Raw genomic sequence first — 12,112 nt, forward strand, 5'->3', positions numbered from 1 at the left:
AACAACAACAAAAACCATCTATGAAACCATAAAATTCTCAAGGTGAAATATGTGTGTAATTTTATTTTGGTAAATCTCCAGCTCTTTCAACTCAACACATGAGTGCCTGTAATGAGTAGAACGTATTATATGAAATGAGAGGAACTGATGTATATGGACATTGAACAAGCCAGGCTGTGTTACTTTCTTGTTTAATGCTAACACGATTTATGTTATTCTGCTCGGGGTGCCATAACAAAATAGCACAGACTGGGTGGCTTCGGTAATACACGTATTTTCTCACGGTTTTGGTGGTTAGATGTCCCAGGTCAAGGGGTGGTTGGGGTTATAGCCGGCTGCCTCACCTGTCCTCACACGGCCTGTCTCTCTGTGTGCTCAGAAAGTCAGAAAGAGAAAGAGCTTTGATCTCTCTTGCTTTTTTTAAAAAAAATTTAAGATTTATTTATTTATTCATGAGAGACACAGAGAGAGGCAGAGACAGGCAGAGGGAGAAGCAGGCTCCCTGCGGGGGAGTCCCCAATGTGGACCTCGATCTCAGGACCCCAGGATCAGGACCTGAGCCAAAGGCAGATGCTCAACCACTGAGCCCCCCAGGTGTCCCATGAATAAATAAATTTGAAAAAAAAATTCAGTTAATCTCCCTAAAGGCCCAGTTTCCAGTGCAGTCTCCTTGGCGGCTAGGGCTTTAACATAGGAATTTAGGGGAACACAGTAGAGTATGTAACACCCTTGAAGAATTCAGTGTCTTTAAATGTCTTCTCTTCTTGATGATGTTCTTGGGACATAGGAGAAGGAGGCAGAGATCTAGTGAGCCGGTGTGTTCCCAGCCCCATGGCTAGTGTTTGGAATCTGCTGACCACTCACCTTCTAACGTCTGATGTGCCAGGCCCTGCCCATGGCAGGCCCTGATTTGACAGTCAGATGCCCAGAGCAGGGGTGTTTTCCAGAGATGGAGAGTGCTGGGGTCAGGCACACCCCACTCACCCAGAGCGCTTCTTTTCCAGGTGGTTGCTCTTTCCTACATTCCCCCACCCTACAAACTGGTTACATCTTTTATTCCCCCATATATCTGATTTTGGGAAAAGGATTTCTGATTCCTTATCCTCTTTGCCCTTGTAGTGAGTGCTCTGTATGACTTTAAACAGTTCATGCCAGTGTGATGCTACAAGTTAGACTTAGCTTATTTTTTTGGCAAGTGTGGCAGAGACTAGGACCTTCATCCACCTGATTATTACTGGTTTAATATAAAGGATGTAACTCAGTAATAACCAAATGGAAGAGATGTATAGGGCAAAGAATGGGGAGAGGGTGGAGAGCTCCCATGCCTTTCTCGGGGCATCAGCCCCCAGCACTTTGATGTGTTCACCAACCCAGAAGCTCTCTGAACCCTGTCGTATGGAGGCTTCATCATTAGGCACAATGGTTGAATTGTTGGCCATTGGCCTCTATCCCCTCCTTGGATGTTGATGGGGCATGGCTAGAATTTCTTAGCTTCTAACTAAGGCTGGGCCTTTCTGGTGCTCAGCCCCCATCTTAAAATGGTCCAGGGGCCCACCAAGTGCCACCTTATCAGAATCAAAGAGGCTTCTGTTGCCCTTATCACTCAGGAAATTCCCAGGGTTATAGGAACCCTGTGCAGGGAACCAGGGACAGAGATGGGAGTATCTTTATGTGAATCCACAGGTAGGTAGAGCAAAAATCATTGGCCTTATTTGAGAGCAGAGCAAACTGCTCAGTAGAGAATAAGTGACAAAGCTTGGGCTGTCTCCTGACTCCATGTCTCTGTCTTTCCAACCTCAGACTATCAGCATTGCAGCTCTTGAGCCTGCTCTCTGGAGCCTGTACTATGTAATACAGGAGCTTCTAGGTAAATGGGGCTATTCTGACTTCCATGAATTAAAATTTAAAATCCAATTCTTCGCTCACACTAGCCACGTTCTAGTGCTCGGCAACCACGTATGGTTCGTGGCTGCCATATTGGATCATGCAGAACTAAGATATGTCCATCATCACTGGTGTTCAGTTGGACGGATGGTGGTTCTGTCCTGGACAGGTGAGGGCCAGTTTGTTACGGGAGGTGCAGCATGGTGTTTAAACCTGAGACAAAAGGGCAGCCCCAGGTGGCTCAGCGGTTTAGCACCACTTTCAGCTCAGGGCGTGATCCTGGAGACCTGGGATCGAGTCCCATGTCAGGCTCCCTGCATGGGGCCTGCTTCTCCTTCTGCCTCTCTCTCTCTCTATGTGTCTCATTAATAAATAAAATCTTTTTTAAAAAATAAAAAAAATAAACCTGAGACAAAGGAATGACTCAGGTAATATAAGTTCAACAAACACCATTTTATTTTTTTAATTTGATTTATTTATTCATGAGAGAGAGAGAGAGAGAGAGGCAGAGACACAGAGAGAGGGAGAAGCAGGCTCCATGCAGGGAGCCCTATGCGGGACTCGATCCTGGGTCTCCAGGATCACTCCCTGGGTTGAAGGCAGTGCTAAACCACTGAGCCACCCAGGCTGCCCCAAACACTATTTTAAAAGTAACTTTTGGGGTGCCTGGTTGGCTTGGTCAGAAGAGAGTGTGACTCTTGATCTCAGAGTCCTGAGTTTGAGCCTCACATTGAGTGTAGAGATTACTAAAATCAAATAAATAAATAAATAAATAAATAAATAAATAAATAAATATTCAGCAACATGTAATAAAAGCCTAACTCTTGTGGTAACATCAGCCCTTCTTCAAATAACCTGTAGGGTTGAGGGAGGAATAATTGAATCCTGATTAACATTGGCTGATCTTTGGACCTAATAACCTATGTTGCACATTTTAAATTCTAAATAGCAGATTGAAGTGAGTAGACTAGAACTTGGTTGATCTCAGTCCAAGAATGGGTGGAAAACCTGTCTTCTGGCCATGGGGTGGCATGTGAACATGTGAGTCCTTGGGGACTTGCCAAGGATTGCTTGCATTAAAACTGAGAGGTGGAGAATGGAGAATGCCTGGGTGGCTCAGTGGTTAAGCGTCTGCCTTCAACGCAGGTCGTGATCCTGGAGTCCTGGGATCAAGTCCCACATCAAGCTCCCCATAGGGAGCCTGCTTCTCCCTCTGCCTGTGTCTCTGCCTCTCTTTCTGTGTCTTTCATGAGTTAAATAAAATCTTTAAAAAAAAAACAAAAAACAAGGTGTTGGGGAGGGAAGTGGCCTGGATCCCCCATCAGAGATACCAATTGCAAATACGAATTCCCATTCTGTGAGTTTCTCTCTGTGGATTGTATTTTCCCCTCATTTGATACACACAGAGACAGACCTATTTAATCGTGATGAAATCCAATTTGTCTGTTCTTTCTTCTGTTGCCTATGCTTTTGGGGTCGTATCCAAGAAGCCATTGCCAAAGCTAACGTCATAAAGCTCCCCCCATCCCACCCTACTCTGTACCATCACCATCTTCTCTTCTAAGAGTTCTATACTTTCAGCTGTAACGTTTATATCTGTGACCCATCTTGAGTTCATTTTTGTATAAGGTGTAGGGTCCAGCTTCATTCTTCTGCATGTACACATCCAGTTTTCCCTTACTTGAAGACTCCTTTCCTCTTTGGATGGTCTTGGCACCAAGAGGGAAAAGCATCAGAAGGGTTAATAACACTTGCCTGTGGCCTTTGTCTGTGATCATCAGAGAACATTAGGCATGACGTGTCCATTCCACAGAACAAGACTGTAAAGTTGCCAGTTGATGATTCACCTGGATATCAGTGATGAATACATATTCCTGCTTATTTATTATTATTTTTGTTTGTTTTACTTTTAGGTATTTGTCTCTCCATCTGTCTCAACTGTACCTTTTTCTTACCCCTTATGGTTGTGTAATAAAGGCAAATAAAATAAGAGAATCCTTCCAAAATCAGGATCATAGTAAAGCAGTGAGAATAGATAATAGTGTGGGAAGAAGACTGGCTGATCTTGCATTTTCCTGATTGGAAGTGAGTAGCATGTTTCTTAAAAGACAGTGACAGATACTGTATTTTAAAATGCTTAGTTTTCTAAGATCACCTGAAGCCGTTCATCCGTACAAGATGGTAGGCCCTCCTTAGGTGAGCTCCGGCGGGAGAGCCCTGAAACCCTTTGGCCCTCTGTAGCACTCTCCCTAAGGAGACAGACCTGGGAGCAGGGAAGCAAGAGAGGTGGATGATAATGCCTGGCTGGCTGCAGCCTCACGTTGTCAATCACCCCTTAATGTTTACAGAAGCAAAAAGTCAATGTGTAGTTGTTTTAATTTGACACACTCTTGGGTTGAGAGAGTGTAATCGCTGGAGGGGACAGTTAAGTGGCTGTCTGGGTCTGACTCCTGTGCTAAGCGCTTTTCTGATGAGCCATAGATTGCGTTAAATACCGGCTAATGGCTTGCTTCCGCAGGCCCGTCTCCAGCGCCTTGTACTACATTTCTGTTGCCTGAGGCTGTTGGGGTTTATGCTGCAAAGAGAGTCCGTATGTTCATTTTCATGAATCAATGTCGGTTTTTGAAAAGCAGTTGTTACAGTGCTAAGTGGACGGAAATAAATGACACCCCCTCCACACCCGTTGGAGTAAATCAGAACTGTTTATATCCATCCTGAGTGGTCTTTTGAGTACAAATGACTTTTTGTTTACTTAACAAACCCAATGTTTGTCTCCTGGAAATGGAGGCAAATGATTTGCTCATTTTTTAATCCTGCGAATAGCACTTGGCTGCCGTTAAGCCAGAGAGGTTTATTGTGTATTGTTCTGTGTATTGATAGGTAGAAAAGGGTCCCCCGTGCCGTAAGTGAAATTATCCCCAAATCGTTCTCGGGGCTGGGAACATTTTACTGTAATTGTACCAGCCGTGGGTGTCAGCCTTGTCCCGGGCCACTGCCTGATATGAGCCAGTGGTGTGCGGAGCCCTGGAAGGAGGGCATGCTGGCTCGCCCCACAAGTTCCTTGGGGAAGGAATCATGTTTTTTGGAGAATGTATTTCTCTCCTTGGGTTGGTGGCTCTTCTGTAGGTAGGACGTGTGCTACCCCATTGTGAGTTACTTGGGTTGTTGAGACAACTGTGCAAATTGGCTGCACTTGTTCTTTTGCAAATTTAGGTGATTGGAGGTCCGACCCTGACCCTTCGTGGTGAGGCCGCAGACGCTGCAGATCTGACTGCCGGCCCTGGCACCATGGACTCTGTACTAGCCTTTCGTACTAACGGAAAGAACCGTCTCATGATTTTTTTTGGTCTCGTCTGCCTTCTCTTTGGTTTTCTTTCTGGTTGGGCCACTGTCGTCTTCCACTTGCTGTTCTGTAGGGCTTGCTGGGCCATGTGAGCAATGTCTAGAACATAAAATTTGCCATTTTTGCCATTTTAAAGTGTGCACTTTAGTGGCATTGAAATACATTCACAGGATCGCGGTGCCTGGGTGGCTCAGCTGGTTGGGCAGCCTTCTCTTAGTTTTCGCTCAGGTCAGGATCTCAGGGTCCTGGGAGCCCGGGGTCCATGCTCCTTGGGGTGTCTTCTTCAGGATTCTCTCTCTTCTCTCTCTCCCCCTCCCCCTCCCCCCCGCCGTTTGCATGTTCTCTCTCTAAAAAAAAATGAATTTTAAGAAAAAAAATAACAACATTCACTGGGTCCTGTAACAGTCTAAGTTTAGGCCAAGGGCAGAGGCAGTCCTTGATCTGAGAGAGGAGGGTGGTGGGGTAGTCAGCTCCAGGGTGACTTTCTAACCACCCCCAGCTCCTCCTGGTTGAGTTGCCTCACCCCCAGTGTTCTAGGGATGCCTTCAGTGACCACGTATTCATCCCTCATGGGCCCTCTCCCCTAAAAATCCTGTTGGTTTCCGTAGTAGCTGCATCCTAACCTCACCTCCTGCTCAGCTGTGTGTCCTGGGTGGTCCAGGATCTTTCATATTGAGATAACCCTGGTGCCCACCCTCTGCTCCTGGAACAGCTCATGAGGCTGCTAAGGACTTTCCTATAAGTTCCCATCGCTGCAGGGCTCCCTCCCATGTTGTACCATGTACAGGAACGATCTGTACTCCCTCCTTGGTGCTCCCAGCTTCCCTCATTGGCCACGTCCTCTCCTTGAAGTAGCCAGCTCTAAAACCTGTAAATCATGATGTTTTCCAAAGTGAATTACAAGAATGGAGTTAGTTCTCCCTGGTTCTGCTGTTTTGATCTAGGAAACTTCTCTGCCTGTGCTGAAAATACTGATTTCTATTTTCTGTCAATATTCTTTTCTTCATCTGCTCTTTGAACATTACTATTTCTTTTATTGGCACGGACTATAGACCGCAGCTGCCTGAAGAGGGCTTTGGATTGTTCTCTGGGTGACTCCCTACTTCAAGGCTTCATGCCAGGCCATCGCTACCATTATTTTTACAAAAAGCAATACAAGATCATTGGGGGGGAAAATCAGATAATACAGAAAAGCAGAAGTGTCAGAGTGAAGTTCTATCATTTCTTTCATATAGATTCACATAGTTTGTGTTCTGTCCCTGTCCAGTGTGCGCGATGGTAATGCACGTGAATAGCTACAAGAATGTGCCATACCTTTCTATCAATGATTTTTTGGCATCCATCAAAATAGCCGTGTGATTTTTCTCTTTTTAATGCAGTAAGTCACGTTAATGAATTTCCTAATGTAGAATCCTCCTCATATTCCCAGAATAAATCTTACTTGGTCATGAGACACTATCTTTTTAATACATTGTTGGATTCACTTTACCTGTCTTTATTAGGACTTCTGTACTTAAAACCGTAAGTGAGCTCAACCTTCTCTCCTTTTCTTCTGGTATTTGTATCATGTTTTTGCACCGTGGTTGTCATAAGCTCATAGGATGAAACAGGAATCATTCCTCTTCCTTTATTCTCTGGGGAAGTTTATTTACTTATTTATTTAAAAAAAGTTTTTAAGATTTTATTTATTTATTCATGAGAGACACAAAGAGAGGCAGAGACACAGGCAGAGGGAGAAGCAGGCTTCATGTAGGGAGTCTGATGCAGGACTCGATTCCAGGATCCCAGGGTCATGACCTGAGTCAAAGGCAGATGCTCAACCGTGGAACCATCCAGGTGTCCCTTTTTTACCTTTCTTAATCAAAATATATGTACTTAAAGAAAGATTGAAAGTATGAGTGACCATTCAGAGAATCTGATTGATTTGGGGAGCTTCAACAATGATTCATGGTCAGATTATTTTCCTTTGTAACTTTTTTTGGGGGGTGTGGGACACTGTTGAACAATGGAAAATTGAGTATGGTGTGTGCCAACCTGGGTTGTCCCTTAGTGCTGCACAACTCTGGACAGACGTCTTCCTCCCTCTGACCAGGGATTCATATTGCATATGGCATAGGGTTTGTGCTCAGTCAATTGTAGTTATCATTATTGGTTTTCTAGGAATTTCATGATCTCACTTGTATGTCTCTGATTGAATTTGTGCCTGCCAAAATTCCTAGAAAGATTACAGTTGAAGGTGTTTTAGACAGGACCAATCCAGGAGAGAAATGAATTGGCTTTCATCATCGTATCCAACTGCTTCACAGAGTGAGGGCCCGCATACATATCTAGGACTTGTTCCTGCGTTTGGAACCTTGCTCCCCTGTGGCACCCTCTCTTTGGAGAGAAAACAGCCTGATAAATAACATGGTAAAATAATATTGAATTATAAGGGAAAGGAAGGGAACTGAGTGGGAAAAATTAGAGAGGGAGACAAACCATGAGAAACCTTAACTCTGGGAAACAAAAGGATGTGGAAGTGGAGGTGGGTGGAAGGATGGGGTAACTGGGTGATGAGCACTGAGGAGGGCACTTGATGAGATGACCACTGGGGGTTATACTTTATGTTGGCAAATTGAACTTAATTTTTAAAAATGTAAAAAAAAAATACTGGTTTTAGGTTTAAGTATTTCTGATTATTTGCATTCTCAAAGGACATTGGTGTTTATTCTGAAGAAATGAATTTCTAATGGTGGAATTTCAGGTATTTTGGTGTGGGTGGCAGGTGTATTTTGAGGACAAAATCTTTTGTTCCCGGAATCTCAAATCACTTACTTAGAAGCAACTACATCTTTTGTGTACATGGAGCCACGCCTGAATCAGGCTTTAAGTTTGACTTTATTTCAGATATCTTATTTGTGCCTGTAGTATAAGGTCACACTTAGAGTAACAGGGTTTGTGTCATAAAGTATTACTGTTCTATAATGTTCCAAACAGACATCATGGTCTCTTTTTTATTCTAGTTCCTTATTTGCTTTGGGAGGTATATAAGGTTTTATCTTAGAAGCTTATAAAGTTAACAAGATAATTTAGTAAATCTAGTTGCCTAAAGCACGCATCCCAAAATGAGCAGCTTAACCAAAGGAATTGTCCAGAATTGTTGGAGGAAGACCTGCTGTATCACAACAGATTAATGGTAATAATGCACTGCAGATTTTTATCAGCCAGTTAGACCTTCTGCAAAGTAGCATTTCCAAAAATCAAAATAGCTTAAAGTGGGTCATATGAATAATATCACTAGACTCTAGTTACATATTTTTTCTTTGAAAATAGTTTGCAATCAGGCATTTCATACTTGCATCAAGATGAAACTTGCCGTACAGCTATCTTTGTGCTTTATTTGTCTAGAAAGGGCCTGTTAAGTCAGATTTAAAAGAGACCAGTTAAAAACAAATTGGAAAACTATGGTTTCTCCAAACATATTTCTGAGTGAACAGTCAAAATAACTTTATTTTTTCTTGAGTGAACAGAACACAGCTGTTTTTTATTTTGTCTGAAATTCCTGACCGTTGTCTTTTTTTTGAATACACATACATATTTTTAACCAGTTGTAATATGTAATATGTGCGTGTACTGTGTTGTCTTTTTCCTCATTTAACAGTTGCCTCACAAGCTAAATTGTGTGTCTTTCCAGACTTTTTTGCTTTTTAACACAAGTGGGGTTGTAGCGACCGTATTGTTGCTCACATCTACTTTTTTCAATCATCAATCTAAAGTTCAGTCTACTTTTTTCAATCCCACCTAGAGATCTTTCATGTTAACTCACGTAAGTCTTTCTTCTCTTCTTTTTCTTCTTTTTTTTTTTAAGATTTTATTTATTTATTCATGATAGAGAAAGAGAGAGAGAGGCAGAGACACAGGCAGAGGTCTGCCTCTCTCTCTCTCTCTCTGTATGACTATCATAAAAAAAAAAAAAAAAAAAGACACAGGCAGAGGGACAAGCAGGCTCCACGCCGGGAGCCCAACGTGGGACCTGATCCTGGGACCCCAAGATCGTGCCCCGGGCCAAAGCAGGCTCCAGACCGCTGAGCCACCCCGGGATCCCCTTTCTTCTCTTTTTTTTAAAAAAGATTTTATTTCTTTATTTAGAGAGAACATGCATGTGATCAGAGAGGGGGGGAGAGGGAGAGGGAGATAGAATCTCAAGCAGACTCCACACCTAGCACAGAGCCTGACGTGAGGCTCGATCACACAACCCTCAGATCATAACCTGAGCCGAAATCAAGAGTCCTGCCTGAGCCACCCAGGAGCCTCATGAATCTACTCTTAAACTCTTGGACAATGTAACGTCACTCTGGTCACTAAGAGAAATATTAGAACAAGTGAAACTAAAGCCAAAGGCATACAGGCACCTTCTTTCCTCCACAGTGAAAGAACCTTATTAAAACTATTACCTTAAAAAAGTAGGTAATGGAGCAGCCCGGGTGGCTCAGTGGTTTAGTGCCGCCTTCAGCCCAGGGCCTGATCCTGGAGACCTGGGATCAAGTCCCACGTCAGGCTGCCTGCATGGAGCCTGTTTCTCCCTCTGCCTGTGTCTCTGCCTGTGTCTCTGCCTCTCTCTCTCTCTGTATGTCTCTCATGAATAAATAAATGAAAATCTTTAAAAGAAAAAACAGGCATAAAAAAGTAGGTAATGTGGGGCTCCTGGGGGGCTTAGGGGTTGAGTGTCTGCCTTCGGCTCAGGGCGTGATCCCGGGGTTCTGGGATCAAGTCCCACATCGGGCTCCCCGCAGGGAGCCTACTTCTCCCTCTGCCTGTCTCTGCCTCTCTCTGTGTGTCTCATGAATAAATAAATAAAATCTTAAAAAAAAAAAAAGTAAGTAATGTGGTGCCATCATATAGGTTTTGGAAAGACTGCTTTTATTACTGCCTGATTGAGGATGTGAACACCACAATAAATAGGCCTAATTCAGCAGACATACAGAGAACTCTCAGCCTCAGCCTTTTTCATAGGCACACCTGACACATGAATCCACAGTGGCCACGGGGTTAGTCTGCAAGTGTGTCTCCACGCATTTCAAAGATGTGTCTGCCTTGCCAACCTGGAAGTCTTGGAGATTCAAGTCTGTTGTCTATCACAATAACTACCAAGAAAAAAAAAAAAACTTTCAGCTGTAAGAAAATGATAAATAAGAAGAATATAAATTTCCCTGACTCTGACTAACCCTCAGGGCAGCATTTGGTCATAATATAATTGATTTCACCCTTAATGCTACTGTTGAAAGTATTTAAATGCCCGGGCACTGACTCCAACCCACACACTCCTCCTCGATCCCGCGTTCCAAGTAGATCAGGTATTTTCACACTTGGTTCATCTTCAGTGAAGATTGTAATTAAATCTTTAATTTGAAAACAAGAGTGGAAGTCCAGCACTCTGCATTATTGGCTGCCCTCGAAGCTTAGAGCAAAGAGCAATCAAATAACAAATGGTGACCTTAGCTCCTTCAAGCTTAAGTAATCTGCTAATTTCAGAAGGTACCGGCTCATCTCAAAAGTGACCAATTTACACGTGGAAGTGCTTTCCGCAGTTACATGGCAAGCTTCCTGGGAATCGGAAGCGTTATTTAAATTGCACCAACTGTTAAGTTTTGCGCTGCCTGTCCTTTTGATTATACTATCATTTTTTAAAGCATAAATTTCAGAACAGGCTTTATTTCCTGTCTATAGGGTTAGAAGAGGCCCATTAGGGAGTTGGGTGTCCTCACCAATGAGACAACTCCTACTCCTTTTTATTTCCTCATCCACCTACAGAACTAGTTAAAACTCCTAAGTTGGGGCACCCGGGTGGCTCAATGGTTGAGCATCTGCCTTTAGCTCAGGTCATGATCCCAGAGTCCCAGTATCGAGTCCCACATTGGGCTCCCACAGGGAGCCTGCTTCTCCCTCTGCCTGTGTCTCTGCCTCTCTCTGTGTGTCTCTCATGAGTAAATAAAATATTAAAAAACAAAAAACAAATAAAACTCTTAAGCATTAAAAAAGCGGTGTGGTGCAAACCAGTTACCTCATTCTTAGAATATTTATTAAGCATGTGCTCTGTCCCCCTAATGGCTATAGCCACAGGGTATAGGGCCGTGAATAAAACAAGTCTCTGTTCTCATAAGGAAAACACCAGACACACCTGTAACCAGAGACACCTGGGACCAGATTCCGGCTGGGTCACTTATTGGGGATGTGACCGTGGGAATAATTTCATAACTTGGAACCTCGATTCCTCATCATCTATCGATGAAAAACAATAATGTAAGAGGCTGTTGCGATTAAACATAAAACATACCAAGTATTCAGTCAACATTACCGTCTTTCTCTACTTGTTCCATTGCAGAGTAAGAGAGCAGGTGATCAGTAAGTGCTTCAGATGTATGCCAGCGGCCATCTGAAGCAAACTCAGGAGGAAGGTGGTGGGGTTTTTACTTGATTGTTTGATCCTTTGTGCTTTTGTTTGTTTTTTTGAAGATTTTATTTATTTATTCATGAGAGACACAGATTGAGGCAGAGGGAGAGGCAAGCTCCCTGTGGGGAGCCCAATGTGGGACTCGATCTCAGGACCCTGGGATCATAACCTGAGCCGAAGGCAGAGGCTCAACCACTGAGCCACTCAGTTGCCCCTTGTCTGATCCTTTGTGTCTTTCTCACCTGTTCGCACTTCTTGTCTGTTGTTAGGAATCTGTGGTCCCTGGGCCTCTTCCCTGGTCTCCCCTCTGCTAGATTACACCTTCCCCTTCACCTCGACCCGCTCCAGAAACAGTCCTGTCCATCCCGGAACCACTTGGAGCTCTGGATGAGAAGCACTAATGATGAATTTAACTCACGAGGTAAATGGTGGCTTCATGCTTTGACCCTCTTGCC

The 12,112-nt window shown here is 43.7% G+C and overlaps 1 protein-coding gene across 5 annotated transcripts in view; it reads left to right on the forward strand.

Moving 5' to 3' along the window:
• DMRT1 (doublesex and mab-3 related transcription factor 1) overlaps positions 1-12,112 on the forward strand; it is a 113,550-nt gene that overhangs the window by 82,603 nt on the left and 18,835 nt on the right. The window contains exon 5 of one of the 5 annotated variants that reach the window (XM_072839518.1): positions 11,927-12,078. The exons of the other annotated variants lie outside the window; for them this stretch is intronic. Coding sequence (XP_072695619.1) covers positions 11,927-12,048 — 122 coding nt within the window. The 3' untranslated portion in view covers positions 12,049-12,078. The remainder of the gene's footprint in view (positions 1-11,926; positions 12,079-12,112) is intronic. 5 annotated transcript variants of the gene reach the window in all.

This window comes from Canis lupus, chromosome 1 (genome assembly GCF_048164855.1).
Source record: "Canis lupus baileyi chromosome 1, mCanLup2.hap1, whole genome shotgun sequence".
NCBI lineage: Eukaryota > Metazoa > Chordata > Mammalia > Carnivora > Canidae > Canis > Canis lupus.